The sequence below is a fragment of the Phyllostomus discolor genome, chromosome 4, assembly GCF_004126475.2.
Source record: "Phyllostomus discolor isolate MPI-MPIP mPhyDis1 chromosome 4, mPhyDis1.pri.v3, whole genome shotgun sequence".
NCBI classification, from domain to species: Eukaryota; Metazoa; Chordata; class Mammalia; order Chiroptera; family Phyllostomidae; genus Phyllostomus; species Phyllostomus discolor.
The window spans coordinates 26,726,026-26,751,129 of record NC_040906.2 but is presented as its reverse complement, the minus strand read 5'-3'; the positions used below and the strand labels follow the sequence as shown (position 1 = coordinate 26,751,129).

Below are 25,104 nucleotides of genomic sequence, written 5' to 3'. Positions count from 1 at the left end.
AATATATATGTAGTGTATGATGAATAAATAACTTGATTTTGAGATAATTTTATTTACAGTGGTAAGATTTTGTGTGGAAATGCTTACTTTGCTCTTACTTTTTTAAAGGACCCATCACTACATTGTAATTGGAAGGTATCTCCATATTAATTATTACTTATTTGTTTTTTACTAGGAGTCAGAATATGTTTCTGCTCATCTTCATGAATGGATAGATCTGATTTTTGGCTATAAACAGAGGGGGCCGCCTGCAGTGGAGGCACTCAATGTTTTCTATTACTGTAGCTATGAAGGTATAAGCCTGTATACTTTTTTCCCATTATATTGATAGAAAGTATTATTTAATATGAGTTTATAACATGGTGTTTTGGACATAACTATTTAATACATGTAACTACATTTAAAAATAGTTTGGTGATCTTTCCTATTTGAAAGATGAGAGACCTATTTTTGTAAAAAAAGTAGTTATGAGAATATATATGCAAATCTAATTATAAATGTCAAGTACTGGTGGCATATAAGTTTTTGATCCCTGGCCATGTGTGTCCTATTCAGTCAGGCCCTACATTAAATATTTAGTATTACAGTTTTAGTAGACTTTGAAAGAAGACCTTTAGAATTATAAATAATAGTTCTTTAAATGATAAAGATGACATTCTAATGTTTAGTAAGTAGCTCAGGATCAAGAACAATTTTGAAGCCTTTGAAATAGAAGCAATTCTTTCTTTTCTAATCCTTCAGTTGTAAAGATTGTGAATAGTATGAAGTTATATGAATTTTAACAGAGCCCATGTGACATTTTGTAAATAGACAAATATGTTTTCCTTCTATAAAAGTTTGTTGGGAGGTAGTATGCATGGTGGTTACAAGCATAGACTTTGGAATCACACTGGCTTCCTTTGGCCAATTACTAGCCATGTAAGGATTCATATTAGGTATGGCTGAGTATAATAATTTATCCCTAATAATATCTTCCCTAACATTTATTAGATAAACAGATAGAGTAATCTATGGCAGTATTTTTGTGTGGTTCTTACTCTTGTTTGAGCTTGACTTTCATGAGGAAAACAATTAGGTATTCTCTGGGTAGAGTTTGTATTTTTCTAGGAGAAGCTAATAGACTGCCTATTAAATTTGTTTAAAATATTTTAGGTATATGTAGTAGATAAAATTTTATTTGCATATTTAACTTTGATCTTTTACTATTTTTAAAAAACATTACCTCTTTAAAATATTTTTATAAGTTAAAGAATGCAATAATATTTTAATGAAAGTATACCAATCAGTCTCTGATACATCAATCAGTTGTTTGGCTTGCTGATTTATTTTTCGCTGTATAGTGAGTTGACTACTGCTGATTTTAGGAGCTGTGGATCTGGATGCCTTAACAGATGAAAAAGAAAGAAAAGCCTTAGAAGGGATGATTAATAATTTTGGGCAAACACCTTGTCAACTGTTAAAGGTAAATCATAAAAGTTATTGATTATATGATAAGTCTAGAATATAATTGCTGTGGAATAGTACCAGTATTTCCAAGGATTTTAATGATTTAAAACCTTATTTCAGAATTACTTAGACTTGGGAAAAATATTCTGTCACTTAATAAAAAATAGATTTAAGTGATTGTTTCTGTTTTGAAATAACAAAATATTGTGGTCAGAAATGCACATATACAATTACTCTTTTTAATAGTTTATTTTTATTGTGTTTTTCCATTACCATTATCCCCCTTATACCCTTTTCCACCTCCAGCCATTCATCCCCTCCCCCACAATCACCACACTGTTGTCCATGTTTGTGAGCCCTTTTTCTTTTTTGTTTGATCCCTCCACTCCCTACCCTCTGTGCAGAGCTGTCAGCGTACTCTCCATTTATGTCTGTCTCGGTTTTGCTTATTTGTTCAGTTTGTTCATTACATTCCACATGTGAGTGAAATCATATGGTACTTGTCTTTCTCTGACTTGCCTATTTCTCTAAGCATGATGGTCTTCAGATCCATCCATACCATCACAAAGGGTAAAATTTCCTTTTTTATATAGCCAAGCAGTACTACACTGTGTAAATGTCCCATAGTTGTTTCATCCACTCATCTACTGATGGATGGTTAGGTTGCTTCCATATCTTGATGATTGTAAATAATGCTGCAGTGAATGTTAGGGGTGCTTAATGTTTTTTAGAATTAGTGTTTTGGATTTCTTCAGACAAATTCCCAGAAGTGGAATCGCTGGGTCATATGGCCAATCCATTTTTAATGCTGCCACCTGTGTTTTGACCAAGGCTACCTGACATAAGCTACAAAGCCATGTGCAGTTGACTGCTACCTATACTGGGTTTGGAGGTGCCTAAAAAAGTCCAAGCTGTAAGCCAAGCATAGCTGCTGCTAGTGCCAGGCCTGAGACCACTTAACAATAGGCTTGGGGCACACTGAGGCCAGATGCTGCTTGTATGAGGGAATTTAGGAAAATCTGAAGCATGAGCCAAGACAAGCCATTCGTATGGAAAAGCCCCTGGAAAAAACTAGGGTGGGTGGAGCCTCAGGGAATCACAAAGATGGGGCAAACTGTGGGCCGGGTTGATGGAGTCTCACATGTTGCACCTGTCTATCCGCTCTGTGGGGGGTGGGCTCAGAAAAGGAAAAAATACCTTGTTCCAGCACTTCTCTTTGGGACAGAGTTCCCCCATCTCTTGCCCTGATTGCAGACACTTCATTTCCATTTTTGTATGCCTCTTGTGCCTTCACATATGTTATTCCCATGCTGGTGCTCAGAGGGAATAAGTCTGAGGAAATCCCGGCACAGGCCCTCTAAGAGAGCTGCCGGGGACTCTAGAAGTTTCTGTTTTCCATAGCCTCAATATGTGCTGGGTTTTGCAGCCAAAAGTTAAAGGGACTTATTTTCCTGGCACTGGAATCCTGGTCTGTGGGTGCCTAGTGTGGGACCCCTTGATAGAGAGATATCCCTTTTAATTTTTATGTGCCACATGTTGGTGTGAGACCAGCCCGTTGTGCACCTCCGTCCCTTTTACTAGTTTTGATGTGGTTTGTTCTTTACTTCTGTATTTGTAGGACTTCATTCAGCTCTAGTTTTGGTGGTTATGAATAATGTTTGTTCTGTAGTTTAGTTGTAATTGTGATGTGGTTGTGTGAGGAGATGAGCTTGTTTACCATGCTGCCATCTTGCATGGAAGTCCAGATAGAAGAATCCCTTTTAGATAAAATTCTGTTCTACATTTTAACAGTACATTTGCAATGTTAACTTGATTTGTTATTTTCTTTTTTTTTTTTAATAAAGGTAATACTGTTCTATGTCTCTGGCATTAAAGTTAAGAAAGAATAATTTATTTGAAAAAATTCAGCCACATCTCTAATTTGATTCTATTAATATTGGCATTTTTATCTTATTTCAGGAATTAAAGTTTCACCCCATTATAACTTTTGACTTTTGAATAATATGTTTAATTTTACCAAGAACTTATTAAGCATGTACTAAGATGTTTTAAGATATTTAAGATATTATTCTAGGTGTTGAAAATCCATAAATGAATAAGATTTATTTTCTTACTTTAAGATGCCTGTTTCCTTATAGGAAAACAGAGACCATAAATAAGTGCTATATGTAATCCAACATAGAAAGAAATAAGTGATAAATAAAATATTAAAGCAATATGTTCAGGAAAATAGTATGAGATAATTGTTACTCACTTAGATATTTAGGAAGATACCAGTAAGAAAAACTTTAAAATAGAAATAGGGTTTCTCTAGAAATGAAGATGGTAGGAACTCTGCTGAGAGAAGATTCAGAGCAATAGTGCATGGTAGGTAAGCCATTGAAGCTAGAGCCCAGTATATATGGAGGAATACAGTGAGAGATATTTTAATATAATTAAGAAATTATTATTTTTTAATTGTTTTAAAGGAACCACACCCTCCTAGATTATCAGCAGAGGAAGCATTACAGAAGCAGACAAGAACTGAGACTTCAACCCTAAACCTATTTCAGCACCTCCCTGAACTGAAGTCATTTTTTATAGAGGTAATGTCCAACTTGGTAATGGTAAAAAGTCAGAGTCAGTCTCTCTCTCTCTCTCTCTCTCTGAATTCTGTACACCTCAGTGTTTCTTTTACTCTTCAGTATAGGGGGTGGATTGTAATATTTAATCCAAAATACTAAATAATTACCTGTTCTTGAATTTTTAAAACAATCTTATTGCAAACTTTTTTTTTTGCTACTGAGTGGCTTTCTTCTGTTTCACATTTAATAAATAATTTTATTTAAATTGCTTTTTGTGACAGTTGAGATGATGTGTAGAAGGAGTCTAAAATAACAATCGTAATGTCTATTCATGTATAAAATGTGGCCCAGTAAGTCAAACTGTTCATTGCTAATATCAGGAGTATTCAGGTAAAAGAAAGATAGTTAATTCTGTAATTGAAAGAGTTCCTTGTGCCCTGGCTGAGTAGGTCAGTTGGTTAGAGCGTTGTCCCTATATATCAAGGTTGCAGGTTCAATCTGTGGTCAGGGCACATATAAGAATCATCCAATGAGTGCATAGGTAAGTGAAACAACAAATTGATGTGTGTGTGTGTGTGTGTGTGTGTGTGTCTCTCAAATCATTAAAAAACAAATTTTTAAGAAGAGGGTATCTTCCAGATCTATCCATGCTGTCATGAGGGGTAGGAGCTCCTCCTTTCTGCTACATAGTATTCCATTGTGTAAGTGTACCATAGTTTTGTGGGGTTTTTTACTTTTTTTAAATTGATGTTTGACTATAGTTATCTCCATTTTCCCACCACCACTTTCCCCCACCCTACCCACTCCCTCCTCCCACCCTCAATCCCACCCCACCTTGGCTCCATCCATGGGTTCCTCAAGTTCATTTACATCCCTTTCCCTTCTTTCCCACGTTATTTTCCTCTCCCCTTCCCTCTGGTTACTATCAGTTTGTTCTTTATTTCAGTGTGTCTGGCTATATTTTGAATGCCAGTTTGTTTTGCTAATTAGGTCCCACTAAAAGGTGAGATCAATGGTATTTGTCTTTCACTGCCTGGCTTACTTCACTTAGCATAATGCTCTCTAGATCCACCCATGCTGTCTTGAAGGGTAGGAGCTCCTTTCTTTCTACTACGCAGTATTCCATTGTGTGAATGTACCATAGTTTTTTGATCCACTCATTTACTGATGGGCACTTAGGTTGCTCCCATCACTTGGCCCTTGTAAATTGTGCTGCTATGAACATCTGGAGAGCATTATTCTAAGTTAAATAAGCCAGGTGGTGAAAGACAAATGCCATATGCTCTCACCTGTAAGTGGAACCTAATCAACAAAACAAACAAGCAAACAAAATATAACCAGAGACATTGAAATAAAGAACAAACTGATGGTGACCAGAGTGGGGGATGGGATAATGGGGGGAAGGGGGATGGGTTGTCAAGGAACATCTATTAAGGACCCATGGACAAAGCCAAAGTGGGTAGGATCAAGGGTGGGAGGTGGGGATGGCTGGGGTGGGGAGGAGTAGTGGGGGGAAATAGAGGCAGCTATACTTGAACAACAATTAAAAAAAGAGAGTACCTTCCAATTTAAGTATTTAAATATACATACTGAATTACTTTGAATAATTCAGAATGTGTATATATTCAAATGCACTTACACCTGTGAATTTGGTTTGGACAGATAATAGTCACTCTTGGCAGAAAAGTTATTAAGAATAGGTTGGAAATATACATAGAAACAGCATTAACTCTCATGTAGTACAGCAGAGGTTGGTAAACATTTTCTTAAAGGATCACATAGTAAACATTTTGGATTTTGTGGTCAAAGACAAAATCAAGGATACTGTTAGGTGTTTGTGTATATAGGTATGTGTGTATATATGTATTTGCATATTTATATAATAACTATTTAAAAATGTAAAACCATTCTTAGCCTACCTACAACCTATAAAATAGGTAGTAAGCTGGATTTGTCCCACAGGCCTAGTGTGTCAGATTCTGCATTAGGGAGAGCACGACTGTAATGTGTTACTTAGGTTCAATATCATGGGAAATCTTTATAGAATTTTTCATAATTTACTATATAACTTTTAATAAAGTATATGAAATAAAGTATGTGAATTATAGCTTTAATTTAAATATGTTTCACATGTTTGTGAAAACAGTTCAAAATTAATTTTTGTCACTCTTAGAGATGCATGTTTCTTGAAATAGTTATTTAATGTTTAATCAACAAAGTTCTACAAAAATGGTTGTTTTCCAAAAGTATCTCAGTCATTTCCCTGGAACAAATAGAAAAAAACGTTTGGAAATGATGAGTCATTTCTAGGATGTGTTCTGGGTTTCTGAGACCACCCCCGGTTTGGTGGTTTTCTGGAAGAACTCACAGATTCAACATATGGTTGTATTCACAGTTAAGATTTATTTCAGTGAGACGATAGAAAGCAGCATCAGCAAAGACAAAGGCATATGGGGCAAAGTCTGAAAGAGTCTTCTCCCAGTGGCATCACATAGGACATACTTAATTCTTCCAGTAATGAAATGAGAAACCATGTTTCTGTCTTCCAGGGAATCTCATTAGAGAGACGCAGTACCCAAGGTTTTTTTTAGAGGTTGGTCACATAGGTACCCTCTTTATGCCATGCCAAAATTTCAGGCTCTCAGAAGAAAAACAGATGTTATGCATAAACCATATTCTTTGTACAGAGAATCTAGGCATAATGAGCCACCCTTATCATTGAAGACAAGTTTTAAATCAGTGTAAGGAACTCTTTGCCCATTAAGTTACCAGATGGCAGGAAAGGGCCAACCTTGTAGGCTGGCCTTTCCAAGGAGAGTTACCTCAGTCTTGCTATGTCAACTCTTTACTGCACATAGGGCAACCCATAACACCCCATTTAACCAATAGCCTGATGGACATGTAATACTACATTTATTATGTAATGCTGATAAAATTAGTTTCATCATGTCTAATCACTTATGACTTCATGTGGTTGATAATTCTTTAGTTCATATAAAGCTCTTAGAATAGCACCTGGCACGTAATATGTACCCAGTAGTGAACTATTGTCACATCAAGAGCCTTAGTTCCAATCGTTGTTCTTCTTCACATTGTAATAAGATAATGGCAGGTGTTTAGATGTTTTCTGAGGGCTATCTTTATTTTCTGGCTATTGAAAGCCTATTGTGGCTTTCAGGGACTGCCTTACTAAATGGAATAGCTCTATTTGTACAAAGTTAAACCCAGAAGGAAATTTCTTTAAAATATAACCAGTTTTCCTATTTGACTTATTTGAGAAATGTATTGAACTAACAAACAAAATAGAGACAGACTCATAGATACAGAGTAACTGACAGGGGTAGGGGTGGAGGGATTGAGAAAAAAGAGGGACCCACAGAGATGGACAAAAGTGTGGTGTTTGCAAGGTGCAGGTAGGGAAGAGGCTATAGGGGGGTCTAAATGGTAATGGAAAAATTCAGTTATAAAATGAACTATTAAAAAAATATTCATTAAAAAGATCTACATTTAACATTTAATGCAGAAGGTGAAAAAGCCTGAATATAAAATAGAATCCTAACTTACCAAATTATATACATTAAATACCGTATTTTGCTGTGTATAATGTGTACTTTTTTGCCCAAATTTTTGAGGGAAAAACAAGGATGCTCATTATACATGGGTAGTGCCTGAAATATCTCGTATCTATTCTTATATTTTGTAATTATTTGTTACATAAAATTTCTTGTACCATAATATGTTCAAAAATAAATGTGAAAATTCCTTTATAATACAAAAAACAAGTATCTAAATATAAATAAAATTGATTTAAAAAATTAAAATGAAACACTTGTTTCCTGAAACTTTGGGTCAAAAATGTGGGCATGCATTATACATGGGAGCACATTCTACATGGCAAAATACGGTATGTGTAATTTTTTCTGTATTATACCTCAATAAAGCTGTCTTAAAAATCTAAAGGTGACAGTTACACTTGAAAAAAACAAAAAACAAAGGTAAGTCCAAAGGAAATCTCTTTAAAATATAACCAGTTTTCCCATTTGACTTATTTGAGAAGTGTGCCCTAATATGGTCTATATTTTTCTACTTATGTTCGTGTCATTATAGCTAGTGGAAGGGAAAGGTCTTAAATAATTGATGCTCCTTGAAATTTACATCCCTTTTTAATACCAGAATAGTGGAATACAAGAAGGTGATGAGTTTCAGAAGTTTCAAGTATGCCATTCAAACATGGTATATAATTTCTTTCTTACATTTTAATTTAAACAGTGATATGTTTTGATAGAGTAAAATGCTATGTCACAGGGTTCATTCTTGTTAAAGAAACAGAAGTTTTGAATAGTTTGTGCCTAACAGAGATAAGCAGAATCAGCCACTAAACTTCTCTCTTTTATTTTATAGGGAATTAGTGATGGTATTCCACTAATAAAGGCCATTGTCCCCAGAAATCAGTCTCGTTCTTTTATGTCTCAAGGCAGTCCTGAGTTACTGGTAAGTTGATTATCCCTTTTTCACACTGTCATATATATATCAACTTAACAAAAAATTGAGAAAATAAAAAATATTTAAAGCTTTTTTTAAAAAATAGAGAAAACTTGTATAGAATTAGACCAAGAATAAAAATATATTTTCCATTTGCACAGCTTTTATTTTAAGTAGTTTAAAATTACAGCTTAAAACTATAATTTTAAAGTTTATCTGGAATAATAAATATGTGAAAATACAAGGAAATTTTGTACAGGAAAAATAAGATACAAAATCTTATTAGGCCCTAGCCAGTGTGACTTAGGCCTGGGTTGCAGGTTTGGTCCCCTGGGGCCTGTGTGGAGGGCAGCCAATCGATGTTTCTCTCTCACATTGATGTTTCTCTTTCTTTCTCCCTCCCTCCTTTACCTTCTCTCTCAAAAATAAAGTGTTTTTAAAACCCATCTTATTACATATTAAAATTCATTATACAGCAGGAATAATTATGAAAATGAGAAATAATACAGAATTGACTACGGTTTACATGCAGGGCATGCATGTGAGTGCTTTGCATGAATTTTGTCATGTAATCTATCTAAATATCCTGTGAGATATGCAGTATTATTATTTCTCTTCTACAGATGAGAAATTTTAAAATTCAAAAGTAAATTGCTCATAGTCACAGAGCTAGCAAAGTAAGGGGTCTGGGACCCTGGCACATGGACCCAAACGAGGTCTGTCTTATTCCAATTTTGTCACTTAGAAATCATAGAAATGGAGTCTAGCAGAGTGAACAGTAGAGATTCCAGAATTAGACCTTTTTTCTAATTAGGCATATTGTGTGTTTACTCAGGAAAAAGAAGGTTGAAAAAGATACAGAAATAATAACAGTACTTTTTGAGTGGTAGAATTCTTGTGATTTTTTCAGACTTAATATCTATAATTTTAAAAGGTATTTAATTTTTCTTTTTGGTCATCTACTTTTATAATCATGAGGTAGAAATCTTTTCATTTTTAAAAGAAAATATTCACTGTAACTGAACAATAAAATACTTAAAAGTAAATAAATAGAAAATGTTCACTGTGACTGTCACTTAGAAGGAAGAGCTTAACAATTCATCATAAGTTCTACTCATTCATATTCTAAATGATATAGATCAAACTTTATGATAAGGGTTGGCCTTAATTACTTCTGACTGCCAACTAATAGATGCTAATTAATTGAGAGATTATGAGGAAAAGAATCTCACTAAAGAAAGATACACTGGACAACTTTTTGTTAAATAAAACAAAGAGCTTTTTTCATTTAAATTATTTAGACTTTCTTAATAAGTTTTATGTTTTAAGCACACAGTCCTTCATTTTCCCTAAATGATAAATGCTAACATGTGAGCATTTGATTATTATGTGTTGCTTTGTTTAATCTTTCATTTCATTTTCATTTTCATATTTTTTCTAGGTAACAGTAAGCATGAATTATGTTATTGGAACCCATGGATGGTTGCCTTATGATAGAAACATTTCTAATTACTTTACATTCATCAGGGATCAAACTGTGACAAATCCAAAGTAAGTAAATGAACATTTAAAGCAAATGAAGTACAGTACCTTATTGCCAAGAAAAACAGCAAGGTTGATTGGTTTCATTTTGAAAGTAATATTGTAGACATCCAGATTTTCTTTCCTTTCTCCTTTCCTCCTACTGCCTTTTCTTTCTTCCTTCTTTCCTTTCCTCTTTCATTTTTATTCTTCCTTCCATTTCCCTGAGTTGATACTGGTTTAAAGAGAAAACAATTTCTATCAGACCATTATGGAAGGAAAAATTATTAGGAATAGTTTTAGGCTTAATTGTGTTTTTATTATACAATATTTAAAAAATACGTTTATTAATTTTAGAGAAAGAGAGAAACATTGATTGATTGCTTTTCACATGTGCCATGATCAGGAATTAAATCCTCCAACTTTCTGGTGTATGGGATGATGCTCCAACCAACTGAGCCACACTAGCCATGGCTTGTTATACAGTATTATCTACAAATAAGACTCAGTGTCTTTTATCTAATAAGACTTTATTACTTACTTTAGTTATCTTTTAAACTATCCAAAGGTTACATTATAAGTTCAGGTGATAATTCCTTTACTATTGAGTTGTTTTAGCTATATTAAGGGCGATATTTTTTCCTTCTTATCCCACATAGGATTTTTAGTACATCGTGCTTTGTTCAAAGTGTACCTTCGGCAAATTAATGTTGAATAATAAAAATCTAGAGCCGAAGTGTCAGAATTGATTCTCATAATCACTTTTTGTGTCTTTCTGCAGAATTTAGACTGGCTAAGTGCACAGGTATTTTAGTGGGAAGCGGGTAAAACCCATATGCTTTCTTTGGTTGGAATGGAAAATGATCTTCATGAGTAGTATTGTCAGAGACACATTTATCTGCCTGTGTAGTAGATCCCTACTTTCAGTTTATTTCCAACTTTCCTGGTCCTGGTATATACTGTCTTGTCTTTATTACAGGAGTGGGCAAGAGTAGGTTTACAGTTGTCAGTATACAAAACACAGTTTAATCTTGCATTATTATTTATTTATTATTTATGTGTTAACAACAGTAAGCTCACTTTTGCCCACCCTATACTTTGAGGCTGCTATTTATAGAATTGACAATCTTACTAACTGGCTTCGAAAAGCTAGGTTTAAATTTTTTCACACCTTCACCAATCTCAGTTTCTTAATGCATAACCCTTGAGGCTTTGTTATATAAAATTTTATTTCATGAAAAATAGGAGTAAAGATGTATTTTCTGAAAGTATCATTTGTTAGGAGACATTTCAGATTGAAGGTTGAACAGACTTATTTTTCATTTCTTTTTTAGAGACATAAAAATAGTTGAGGCTAAATGTTCTTTCAAGGAAAAGTCTAATATTTACTTGTGTTTACAGAACTCAACGTAGTCTGAATGGTCCTTTTGCTCCAGGGCTGGAGATCACTTCTAAACTATTTATAGTATCACATGATGCGAAGTTGCTTTTCAGTGCTGGACATTGGGATAATAGCATTCAAGTGATGTCACTTACAAAAGGCAAAATTATTTCACACAATATCAGACATATGGGTAAGCATTAACTTTTTTTCCTCCCAAAACACAAAACTTTCTCTGTTTTTTTCTAACTATAAAAGTAGTACATGTTTCTTAGAAAAAAATATTACATTTTATTATTGAGGCTGAGTAAACTTTTTGATAGAACAGTGTTATGAATATTGTATGCTTTATTTAAGAGTATTTAATATATTTTGGGTATATTAAGTACCATATAAATTAAATACAGCTTTACAGTATTTTAAAGATGTTAGACTAATCTTTTTAAAAAATTGGTTGATAGAAATGAGAATTTTAAGACAAAATGTTTTTAAAAATCTGTTATAATTGATTAATACATAAACTGCCCTATTATATATATGTTAATAGTGAAACATGAAAGAAGTGAAATTGTTGAATGTTTTTTAACCTGGTATTTCTTAGTGTCTCAGTCATCAGTATAAGAATGAAATGAGTAGATTTTTCCTCAATAAACCTAATAGAAAAGGGAATGGAGCTGCCACTACTTCTGCACCAGTAACTTCTAAGATACCACTTAGCTCAGGCTTTTACAATTTAGGAAAAATGTATTTTACATGGTGAATTTATGGTATAATTTTGTAGGTCACATAATGTATAGGATTGCAGTTCCCATTGGGAGTAAGGTGAATGGGGATAAGGGAGCAGAGAAGTGTATCAAAATTTACTGTGCCTTTGTTTCAAGCTACTAGACCTCCTGCCAATATTCTGGCTGGCATTCCCCAGCCCAGGGTCTACACTTCACCCTCGAAAGCTGCGGGGGAGCTTTGTCCCACAGAGCTTCCCTGGCTGCTGCAGATGAGAATAAGTCTGCCAAGACATGATCTGCTTGGGGAGGAAGGGCTAACCAGTCTCTCAGAGGAGAAAGGTCTTGAGCCTCTCTTACATTGGGCTTTTATTATTGAGTTAAGCTTGCATAGGGATGCATATTAAAGAAAGGAGGTATGGTTTACAGATAACGTTTCTGGGATCGGGAGTCCTTTTTGAGTCAGGGTCTGGTAGACAGTGTGATGCCAGTTGGCTGTAAAACCTTGGGAAACAACATTACTTTGTGCTTGGACCCTTAACATTTAAGTTGAGGACATTCTTAGCAAAGCAGGTTTCATAGGACTTTATTCATTCTTTCTTAGGCCTGATCGCCCCCTGCTGGGGACCACCTGTTCTAGCACAGGGCTGCACCTCCCTTTAGCATTGTTTCAGGCCTGAATCAGGAGGGGGATGCAAGATAGCCAAGAGATTAGGAGATTTTTACAGATAAATTGAGGACTCAGGCTATGATAAAGCCAAGGGTTGTGAAGGTCTTTTGTCCCTCATCCACAATCCCCTAATCCTTCTCTGATGGCCCCTTTGTGACTATGCCTGTCTTAGGTTATCCATTCCTTGAGGAATCTTATCCAGCCACCCTCTAGGGGCCAAGCAGAGTGAAGTAGAGGGGGTAGAGGCTGCACCCATGCTGGGAGGATAAGTTTTGTCTCCTTAGTGGCTTATGGTCCCAAGGTCCCCTAGCCGTGGGGCCTTTTCATCTGTTGGTGGGGTTTCAGCCCCTGAAACCAGGCAGGGTGGTTCCCAACAGAAGTGTGGCCTCAAAGACAGTTCTTTTATGTGATTTTAATACTGCTCCTTCTCTGAGTCACTTTCTCAATGCTTTTGCAATGCCAGTGCTATATTTTTCCATTAAAACAACTAGTTTAGTAATATTTGGAGCATAAACTAAAATTGCTCTTTGTTCCAGCAAAACCAAGTCTTTTTTTTTTCCCCTTACAGATATTGTGACTTGTTTAGCTACCGACTACTGTGGAATACATTTGATTTCTGGTTCCAGAGATACTACATGTATGATATGGCAAATAACACAACAGGTAGTTATGAACTTTAATATTCAGCTTCAATCAGAGATTTACCCTGGGAGTACTGTTGAGATGCTGGTGAATTGTTCTCTTGCATTGAATGATTATTTGAGCTGCTTTGCATTCTTTTACTCCCCATTCTGCCCTGTCCTAAATCACCACATTTGTCCTGTTTATTGGCTGATTCCTGACCTTTTATCCTATTACTTTCCAGAAACTCCTCTTTGTTAACTTCTTCTAGGAAAATGATTGTTTTTCTTACCCTATTAACATATATTCCTATTTTCCTTTCGGTAGGACTACTAAAAACCATAGATATATAATTTTCATCAACCTTATTGTACTCTCATAATAATGTTGGTTCAGGGAAGTATCTTTTTTATTTATAGCTTCTGGATTTTTTACCTTGTTTAACAGGCTTTCTCCCATTCCAAATTTACTAAATATTAACTAAAAATTCTCTTGTAATACTTTTCTTGTTTTATTGTTTTACATTTCAATCTTTAATTCATTGGAAATTAGTATTACATATATGTATAATATATGCATATATTTTATGCATATCCTAGATTCTGTATTGTATAGGCAAAATACATATTCTCTATTCTATAACAATATACATGATTTTTTACTTCTGGGTGGAAGGTCATTTGTAACAGCATAAATGTTTTTGGTAATTTTTTAATTTAGGTCCTGCACTTTGTTATATTTACTTCTAATTATATGTTTATTATTGTTTTGGTGGGATTTTAAAAATCATTTTTATTTCTAATTGATTATCACTACTATTGAAACAAGCTTTTAATTTCTATACAGTAATTTATAACTAATTGTTTTACCAAATCCTCTCACTTAGCTCTCATAATTTTTGGTATTTCTTGGCTTTTTTGAAAATAAGATCATATGAAAATAAAGGATTTGTAAAAAATATTTTACAATATACTAATTATTTCATTTTCTTATCCTATTATATTAATATCTAATGTAATAAGGTAAGAAAATTACAGTTAGCTTTCCTATCTTAAGTCTGATTTTGGTGAAGTGCCTTTACTCTGTGCCATTTAGTATACTGTTTGCTATTGGGTTTCACTTGTTGTGATTTTTGATATTTAAGTAGTTATCTTTTATGTTTTTTCTCTAGTAGCTTTTTAGTTTTAATAAAATTTCAATTTATAGAAGAGTTAAAAAAATTTTGCTATCCATTTGTTTATCCTAATCCCTGTTTTCTCTTTTCCTTCCCCTCTCCTACCATCTTATTTTTTTCTGAACAGTTTTAAAGTTGGAGACATCATATTCCTTTACTAAATACTTAAGTGTGTATTTTCTAAGAACTAAGACACTCTTAATACATAACCACAGTGTAGTTATCAAAATGAGAAATTAGCATTTATACAATACTATTATCTTGTGTTCTAATTTTGTAAGTAGTCAGTCCCAATAGTGTCCTTTGCAGCTATTTTTTCCCAGTTTCTCTTCCTTTTTTTATTTATAGTTTTCCTCTTTTTCTTAATGTAATGTATTATTTTGAGACATGTCTTAGGTTGAACTGTCCTTGAATTCTTATAGTAAACCCATATGTTTTGTGATGTATTGTTATATTTTACTGTAGGATTTTATTTACTAGTGCTTTAATTATTTCTCTAGTTGTGAGCAAAACTTTTTTTTGTTTTTTCTCTACCATGTTTAATATTGGGATATACAACCTTTATAAAATGAATTCGAGAAGGGTCCATCTTTCTCTTTAACTTCAATTGCTTAAATAATATAGGAACGACCTGATTTTCAAAAATCAGAGAGAGTGTGCTAAGCACTCAGACACCCTTACAGAAAGACAAATGTGTCACAGGTAATAGAGTGTAAAGGGGACTTCATCTACATCATGTAGTGCCGGTAGAAGATGTGGACAGAGTTGTCCAGGATGATCATAACACAGATATCATGGTAACTACTCAAGCATTCTCTATCACAGGAAGTGATACTCATATACAAACAAAGCATGTCAAAAACAGATGAAGAAATCTTCTGGAAGGAAACAATTCAAGTGCAGGGAAATTCCTGCAACAATATTATGGTATTAGAGGAACATAATAAGAATACTGATTCAGTAAAATAGGACCTCAAAAATGAAATTATAAAATGTATTTTAGGATGAAAAGGGAGATTGCAGAAGAATCAAACTGAGATTCAGACCAGTGCCATTACAAATATAGTAAATCCAAAGCGGAACAATAAGGGACAGATTTGATGTGGCTAAAAATAAAATTATTAGCATGGAAGATAGAATTAATGTTGTAATCAAAGAGAATAGAAATATAAAAACAAAATTATTAAAGCAGTTAGAAAAAGAATGACTGCTATAGAAATCAGACAAGTCAGCATAAAGATAATTGATGTCCCTGAAATTGACATACTCCAATAAATAAAAAACAGGAAGCATTCAGAAATGTAATGCAAAATGTTTCTTCAAAGTGAAGGGAGAATAAATATCTAGATGGAAAGGGCAAACAATATACCTGTTAAAATTAATCCAAAATAATCAACTTCAAAATTATTCAGATTAAGTTTTTTAGCTACCAAAGATTGAGATGACAAGAATGAGTATTTTGAACAGAATCAGTGGTAAGAACTAGATGCAATATTGGTTTGTAATTAGACAGTTTAAATACAGCAAACTTTTTAGTAGAAATAGCCTACAAGAAAATTACCTTTGCTCTTCTGTTTTAATACTAGGGAGGTGTTCCTGTGGGCTTAGCATCTAAACCCTTTCAGATTCTGTATGGACACACTGATGAGGTATTGAGTGTCGGCATCAGCACTGAGCTCGACATGGCAGTGTCAGGATCAAGGGTAAGATTTCACCTTTAAGAAGTGCTATTTGCCTTTGCTGGTGTGGCTCAGTTGGTTGAAGCATCCTTTTGTAAACCGAGAGATCATGGTTTCAATCCCCTGTCAGGGCACATTGCATATGTTGTGGGTTTGGTTCTCTGTCGGGGCATGCGCAGGAGGCAACCAATGTTTCTCTCCCCCTTTCTACTTCCCCCTCTCGCTAAAGTCAGTAAGCACATTCTTGGGTGAGGATTTAAAAATGCTATTTTTTCTATAAATTTAGAAACAGTGTTTATAGCTATATTTTTTGGTAGGGGAATTTGTAAAAGTATAGAAATTTTATACTATGTGTAGGACTTTGCAAAAGTAGAAAAGTAGCAAAAAGAAAGAAAAGTAAACTGCAGGAAGTACAAACTTAAAAAGACAATTATATTTTGGAAATTGACTGGTCTCTTATTGGTTAAGAATAACAGGGCATTTTATGAAATAAAATACTATTTGAAATTTCAAGATTTGAATTTTTCCTAAGGTACATGTGTTCATGGTAGAATAACCATTTTCTCAGAAACTTTCCCACATTTCTTTTTCCAGCCCACTGTTTTTTTCATTATGTGTTTTTTTTCTTTGTCTTTTTCATTTTCTAATATTTTCTATGTGTAGGATGGCACTGTGATTATACATACTATTCAGAAAGGTCAGTACATGAGGACTTTACGGCCGCCTTGTGAGAGTTCTCTGCTCCTGACCATTCCCAGTTTGGCTATATCTTCGGAAGGACATATTGTCATCTACTCCAGCATTGAAGAAAAGACCACCCTCAAGGTATCTAAGAGTTACATGCAACAGGGCTAGATCATAAGCTTGTCTTTTCCTTCCCAAATTATATATGAAGCATTTTGAGGAAGAAAGGAAAACCATGTTTGAAAAAGGATATTTTTCTTTCATCATTCAATTTGTTCATTTTTTTTACCATTACCTTACCCTTTCACAATCTTGGCTTCATGTTTGTATTTTTTTAAGGATTTCTATTGACCTATATAATATATAATTTCAATAATTTCTGGTTATGTGGGACTTCATAAGCTTAAGTGAAAATTATAACCAAATTAAATTCTTTTTGCACAAGGTAGGGTATACATAAACAAACCATGATTTTTTAATATTTATTTTTCTTTTCAGTGATAACTTTTTAAAAATTAAGAGAATCTAAGAATCTATTTGTTTTAAGAATGTAGGTTTTTTTGTTTTTTGGTTTTTTTGGACTGGACGAGATGTTAATTCTTTTGGAGGAGTAAGTTCTTTTAATATTTATTTGCTTGGCAATCGGATTTGAAATCACTTCAATAATATTGCTTACACACTTTCTTTTAACTATAACCAAGTGTTTATTCCAGCATTTTAAACCTAATAGTCACTGTTATAGTCATAGTTTTAATTAATAGTATTGAAACTGAGTTTTAAATTGAGATAATTAAATTTCCTTCATCTAATCTTTGCAGGATAAGAATGCATTGCATCTGTTTTCTGTAAATGGAAAGTATCTAGGGTCTCAAGTCCTAAAGGAACAAGTATCAGATATATGCATAATTGGAGAACACATTGTCATGGGCAGTTTACAAGGGTTCCTGTCCATAAGAGATCTTCACAGGTAAATAGTAAGAATTATCGAAGTAACACCTTAAAAAGATGCTTTTTAAAAGGTGGTAGTACTTTCAGCCTAGCTGCTGTGGCTCAGTGGATTGAGTGCTTGCCTGTGAACCAAAGGGTCGCCAGTTCAATTCTCAGTCAAGGCACATGCCTGGGTTGTGGGCCAGGTCCCCAATTGGGGATGTGTGAGAGGCAACCACACATTGATGTTTCTCTCCCTCTTTCTCCCTTTCATCTCCTCTCTCTAAAAATAAATAAATAAAATCTTAAATAAATATATAAATAAATGTGGTAGTTTTTTCAACCTAGAATAAAAATCAGCAATCTAAGGTTTCTAATCTTTTGGTTTATCATTTATTATGACCATGTCTTTTTTGGCAACTGTGAAAAAAAATGGGGAAGCTAATGTATTCCTGGATTAATAAATGAAATACCAATGTAAATCTTTAAATGTAGAAAAGTTTATGCTGTGTGTATTTTACCCCAATTAAAAAAATGTTTTTAGCCTGGCTGGTGTAGCTCAGTGGATTGGACATGGGCTGCAAACCAAGAGGTCACTGGTTTGATTTCTAGTCGGGGCATGTGCCTGGGTTGTGGGCCAGGTCCCCAGTGGGGGCCACATGAAAGGCAACCATACATTGATGTTTCTCTCCCTCTCTTTCTCCCTCCCTTCCCTTTTCTCTAGAAGTAAATAAATAAAATCTTTAAAAAAAATGTTTTTAAATAGCCAAGAAGTGCTAGCCCTGGATTATAGATTTTGAAATTATTCCAATTACAGTTTGAATTTTTACAAACTAAAGTTAGGGTTTTAAAAATATTTTTTAGTTGTGGTAAAAAAACTAAAAATTTTAAGGCTAATGGGTTTGTTTATAACTGAGTGTACTACATGCGTAAAATTGGTGGAGAAACTTATTATTTAATGCAGTGAAGGGGAAGGATGTCTCCAATGTTTGAATAGTAGATATGTTTCATGTTTCCTATATGCCCACACACATTCTTTTTTCTCTTTATTAAAAATTTATTGTGGCTTACTTATATTCCTCAAATTTATCTTGGCCTTTCCAAAAACTTTTTTTATAAAATATTTCCTTATTCAAGATGTCCTACCTTATTGCATTCCATAAGAATCTCTTTTATACCAACACCTCTTTTCTATTTTTTTAGTTTTCTTCTCTGTTTTATTTTTCTTCATTGGTAGAACATTGAGACACAATTCCAATCATATTGATCTAGCATTTTGTTTTACAACCCTAATTTCAGGGTATTGTTAAGAAAATCCCAAATTAGAAAAATCAGTGGGATATTTTAGTAGGTTAGTGTAGAATATGTTAATTGCATCATAGCATTTTTTATTCCCTAATTATAAAAGCTGTGAGCATTTTTCCTAATGATATATTATATTTCATATCATATTTTAAATATATAGGATCTGGCACAAATAATCCCCCTTCTTTATTATAAAATCTTAACCACGTAATTCTGTAATATAACAATATCACATTCAAGCACACCATATGACATTTTATGTGAAGTGTTCACATTAAAACTATAAATTATTACACCTATATTATTACCCTACCTACCACACTCAATCATGCATTACTTTTGCCAGACCCTGTATATTATTTTATATTGTTTATATGTTTTATCTTTTTAAAATTATATTTTATTGATTACGCTGTTACTGTTGTCCCAATTTTTTCTGCCATTGCTCCTTTCCACCCAGACCCCCTCATCTCCCTTAGGTGATCCCCACACCGTTGTCCATGTCCATGAATCATTGCATATATGTTTTTTGCTTACTCTCTTCCCTATACTGTACTTTACATCCCCATGACTATTCTGTAACTACCAATTTGTGATTCTTAACTCCTTCACCTTTTTCATCATTCCCTCCCCGACACCCTTCCCATCTGGCAGCCAACCATCAAAGTCATTCTCTGTATCAGTGATTATGTTTCTGTTCTGCTTATTTATTTTGTTTAAATTCAGTTGTTAATAGATATGTATTTATTGTGATTTTATTCTTATATTTTTCTCTTCTTAAAGAAGACCTTTTAACATTTCACAGACTACTGGTTTGGTGATGGTGAACTCCTTCAGCTTTTCTTGTCTGAGAAGCTCTTCATCTGTCCTTTTTTTTAAAGTATATTTTATTGATTATGCTATTACAGTTGTTCCTATTTTTTTCTTCCTTTATCCCCCTCTGCCCTGCACTGACCTCCCATGAGCATTTCTCCACCCCTTAGTTCATGTCCATGGGTCGTACATGTAAGTTCTTTGGTTTCTCCTTTCCTATACTGTTCTTAACCTCTCCCCGTCTATTTTGTACCTACCATTCATGCTTCTTATCCCTGAATCTTTTCCGCTACTCTCCCCTCTCCCTGCTGATAACCCTCTATATGATCTCCATTGCTGTGATCCTGTACCTTTTCTAATTGTTTGCTTGCCTTGTTTTTGTTTTTTTAGGTTCAGTTGTTGATAGCTGTGAGTTTGTTGTCATTTTACTGTTCATAGGTTTTGATCTTCTTTTCTTAGATAAGTTACTTTAATGTTTCATGTAGTAAGGGCTTGCTGATGATGAACTCCTTTAACTTGACCTTATCTGGGAAGCATTTTATCTGCCCTTCTATTCTAAATGAAAGCATTCTGAATAGAGTCCTCTTGGATGTAGGCCCTTTCCTTTCATGATTTAGAATACTTCTTGCCAGCCCCTTCTTGCCCGCAAGGTCTCTTCTGAGAAATCAGCTGATAGTCTTACGGGAACTCCTTTGAAGTAACTGTCTCCTTTCCTCTTGCTGCTTTTAAGATTCTCTCCTTATCTTTAATCTTGGGTAATGTAATTATGATGTGCCTTGGTGTGTGCTTCCTTGGGTCCAGCTTCTTTGGGACTCTCTGAGCTTCCTGGACTTCCTGGAAGTCTATCTCCTCTGCTAGTTTAGGGAAGTTCTCTTGCATTATTTTTTTAACTACGTTTTCAATTTCTTGCTCTTCCTTTTCTCCTTCTTGCACCCCTGTGATTTGGATGTTGGAACATTTTAAGTTGTCCCGTAGGTTCCTAAGCCTCTCCTCAGTTTTTTTGAATTCTTGTTTATTCATTCTGTTCTGGTTGAATGTTTATTTTTTCCTTCTGGTCCAACCGTTGATTTGAGTCCCAGTTTCCTTCCCATCACTGTTGGTTCTGTGTGCATTTTCCTTCATTTCACTTTGTATAACCTTCACTTTTTCCTCTATTTTGTTACCATACTCAACCATTTTTGTGAGCATCGTGATTACCAGTGTTTTGAACTCTGCATCTGATAGTTGGCTATCTCTTCATTGCTTAGTTGTATTTTTTCTGCAGCTTTGATCTGTCCTTTCATTTGGGCCATTGTTTTTGTTTTGGCATGCCTGTTATGTAAAGGGCAGAGCCTTGGGTATTCACTAGGGTGGGGCAACCCACATCACTGTGTTGTGGTACTGAGTGTGGAAGAGGCATCCCAGAGGGAACAGTGCCACTTGCTAGGCTGTCTGCCAGCTTTCAGTCACTTCCCCAGCTACCTACAAGCAAATTGGGCCCTTCTGGTGTTGATTCCCAGGTGAGTGGGTTTGTGTGCATTCTAGGACCCTATGGGTCTCTCCAACCAACTCTTCCTGTGAAACTGGGAGTTTCTCCCACTGTCACAACCCCCACATATTTTTATAGCCAGAGGTTTTGAGGCTTTAGTTTTGTGTGCTCGCTCCCTAGTTGTTCCTCCCGGTTTATCTGCACTCAAATTTGGGACCACCCAGCCTGCCAGCCAACACCTCAGGACCTGCAGTCCTCCAGCCAGCACCTTGCTGCATGTCCTCTCTGCCCCCGCTGTGCATCTCTGCCCCTCCTACCAGTCTATGAATGTTTCTTCTTTAGCTCCTTGGATGTTGGACTTCCATACAGTTTGATTTTCTGACAGTTCTGGTGGTTTTTGTTTTTAAATTTTTTGTTGTCCTTCTTTTGGTTGTGCAAGGAGGTAAAGTGTATCTATCCATGCCTCCATCTTGGCTGGAAGTCCCTTCATCTATCGTTTGATTTCTGAAAGATAGCTTTGTTAGATAGAATAATCTTGGTTGTAGGTCCTTGTTTTTCATCACTTTGAATATTTCTTGCCAGTCCCTTCTAGCCTGCAGAGTTTCTTTTGAGAAATCATTTGACAGTGTTATGGAAGCTCCCTTGTAGGAAACTAATTGCTTTTCTCTTGTTGCTTTTAAGATTCTCTTTTTGTCCTTAATTTTTGGCATTTTAATTATGATTGTCTTGCTAAGGGGCTTTCTGGGTTCATCTTGTTTGGGACTCACTGCACTTCCTGAACTTGTATGTCTATGTCCTTCATCAGGTTAGGGAAATTTTATGTCATTTTTTCAAATAGGTTTTCAGTTTCTTGCTCTCTTCTTCTTCCAGCACCTCCATGATGCAAATGTTAATGAAGTTGTCCCAGAGGCTCCTTACATTTTCCTCATTTTTTTAGATTTTTTTTCTTGCTATTCTGATATGGGATTTTTTTGTTTTCTCCTATTCCACATTGCTGATTTGAATCTCAGCTTTATCTACTGTACTGTTCATTCTTGTAAATCTTTTTTTACTTTAATCAGTGTATCCTTCGTTTCTGACAGGAGCTTTTTTATGCCGTTGATGTCGTCACAAAGTTCCTAGAACATCCTTATAACCAGTATTTTTAACTCTGCCTCTGATAGATTGCATATCTCCATTTTGTTTAGTTCTTTTTCTGGAGTTTTGATCTGTTCTTTCATTTGGGCCATGTTTTTTGTCTCCTCATTTTGGCAGCCTCCCTGTGTTTGTTTCGATGTTATTATGTAGAGCTGCTATGTCTCCCAGGCTTGGTAGAGTAGCCTAGTGTAGTATGTCCTGTAGTATGTCCTGTAGTATGTCCTGTAGGACCCAGTGATACAGCCTTCCCTATTCATCAACTTGGGTACTCAAGGTGCACCCACTGTGTGGGCTGTGTACACTTTCCTGTGTAGTTGAGCCTTTATTGCTGCTGGCATATCCAAGGTCAGCCACCACTTGTGTTCTGTGCAGAGGTCACACAGCATAAGCTACAAAGCAACCCACAGATGGCTGCTACTTGTGTTGGGCTTCAAGATGCCCAGGTGAACCCAGGCTGACTGCTGCTAGTGCTGGTCCTGGATCACCTTAGTGAGAGGTATGCGGCCAGATGCTGCTTGGTTGAGAGAATTTAGGAAAATCTGAATCATGGGCCAAGACAAGCCATTTGTATGGAAAGGCCACTGCAAACAGCTTTGGTAGGCGTGAAAGTTGGGTGGGGCAGGGCCTCAAAGAATTACCATTGTAGGGCAAACAGTGTGAGCCAGGTTGATAGAGTCTCAGATATGGCACTTACCTGCTACCTCTGTGGTTCTCTTGGGGGATGCCTAGAAAAGGAACAGTGGGCTCTGCCAGCACTTCTGTCTGGGAGAAAGCTTCCTCCCAGCTCTTGCCCTGATGCTGGACAGTTCCGTTCCTCCCCATATATCTCTGGTGCCTTTCGATTTGCTGCGTCCATGTTGGGGCTCAGAAGGAGTGAGTCTGAGTAAGTCTGTGCATGGGCTCTTTAAGAGGAACTACCTGAACTCCCAGCAGCTTCTGTCTTCCACAGCCTCAATCCCCGCTGGTTTTTGTGGCCAGTTATGGCAACTTCTCTTCCTGGCACTGGAACCCTGGGCTGGGGAGCCTGGTATGGGGCTGGGACTCTTCATTCCTGAGATATCCCTCCTGATTTTTATCCACCACATGTGGGTGCGGGGCTAGCCCATTCTGCATCCTTCCCCTCCTACAGTCTTGATGTGGTTTATTCTTTAATTATATAGTTTTAGGACTTCCATTCAGCTCAATTTCTGATGGATCTGAATGATGGCTGTTTTATAGTTCAGTTGCAATTTTGATGTGTTACCTCTTTTTTAAGACAAACTAAATAAATCAATTTTATTGACCTTATCCCCTTATATATAAACTTGTTGAACTTTTACACCTTTTTATCCAACTTTAACTTGTAATCAGCAAGATAAAAATCATTTTGTGAGAACTCATATATATGGTCAGAAGAACAACAGATGTTGAGGATAAAGAAAAGGTCTATTAAGTATTTAAGTAATGCTATAAATGTGGACCTTATGTGTGGCACACAGACTTTCTGAAGCCAAATCCCACATCTGTAAAATTAGAATGCAGAACTCGATTATGATCAAGTTAATTTTCGGGTATAAGATTCTAAGAATCTATTACATGTCCATTAACTATATGTGTGTTTTTTCTCTTCTAGTTTGAATCTCAGCATCACCCCATTAGCTATGCGATTGCCTATCCATTGTGTTTGTGTAACCAAAGAATGCAGCCATATTCTTGTAGGATTAGAAGATGGAAAATTGATTGTAGTGGGTGTTGGCAAGCCAGCAGAGGTAAAACCTAGTGAAGAATATAATTCCTATACTGTGTGGTATTCCTTTGGTTCTCCTTTGTTCCTACTGAATCAAGAATAACTGTTATGGATAAACAAATTTAAAAAATTTGATTTTTCAAAGGGCAGTAAAGTCAGTATTCAAGAATGATGCTAGTATTATCATTGAAAGCACACATATGGCAGTTTCCATCTATCACTCTGAGTAAGAGTGGTCTTCTAGTCTCTCTTCCAAATCTAGATTTGAGACTGCTTCTTAGATTTTTAGTCTTTAAAAGCCTTTATGAAAAATAAAATGTGGGGCCTGTCTCTGTACCAGCAGGACAAGACCCTGAAGAATTTCAACCAGCCCCACCCTCTGCCATCTTTCTCTATACACACCTGTGGCTAAAGAACTGAGATATCTAATAAAAGCAATAAAAAAATGAAATATAGACTCAAACAATAAAGCTACTTTATTTTTTTATATTAGCTTTATTTATAATCATTTCAAATTGGATATTGAAAATGTCTGTTAACAGGAAAATAAATAAATTTAGGATAATTGTACAATGTAATACTTCCCACCAATAAAAGTAACAAATTACTGAAACATATAACAACGTAAGTTTAAAATTTAGTATGCTTATTAAAAGAAGGAAGACATAAAAGAACACATACTGAATGATTCTATTTATATGAAGTTCAAGAACATGCAAAACTAATCTGTATAAAACTGTATTTTAACAAATACCCACCATGATTGTGTATCAGTTGTCCTCTT

The 25,104-nt window shown here is 35.1% G+C and overlaps 1 protein-coding gene across 2 annotated transcripts in view; it reads left to right on the top strand.

The window, feature by feature from the left end:
• The window catches only part of NBEAL1 (neurobeachin like 1), a 160,620-nt gene that overhangs the window by 127,904 nt on the left and 7,612 nt on the right, over window positions 1–25,104 (top strand). For both annotated transcript variants that reach the window (XM_036023040.1, XM_036023039.1), the window contains 11 exons: window positions 176–293; window positions 1,365–1,462; window positions 3,915–4,031; window positions 8,412–8,501; window positions 9,934–10,043; window positions 11,415–11,587; window positions 13,355–13,449; window positions 16,168–16,284; window positions 16,924–17,085; window positions 17,763–17,911; window positions 24,207–24,342. In XM_036023040.1, coding sequence (XP_035878933.1) covers window positions 176–293; window positions 1,365–1,462; window positions 3,915–4,031; window positions 8,412–8,501; window positions 9,934–10,043; window positions 11,415–11,587; window positions 13,355–13,449; window positions 16,168–16,284; window positions 16,924–17,085; window positions 17,763–17,911; window positions 24,207–24,342 — 1,365 coding nt within the window. The remainder of the gene's footprint in view (window positions 1–175; window positions 294–1,364; window positions 1,463–3,914; window positions 4,032–8,411; window positions 8,502–9,933; window positions 10,044–11,414; window positions 11,588–13,354; window positions 13,450–16,167; window positions 16,285–16,923; window positions 17,086–17,762; window positions 17,912–24,206; window positions 24,343–25,104) is intronic.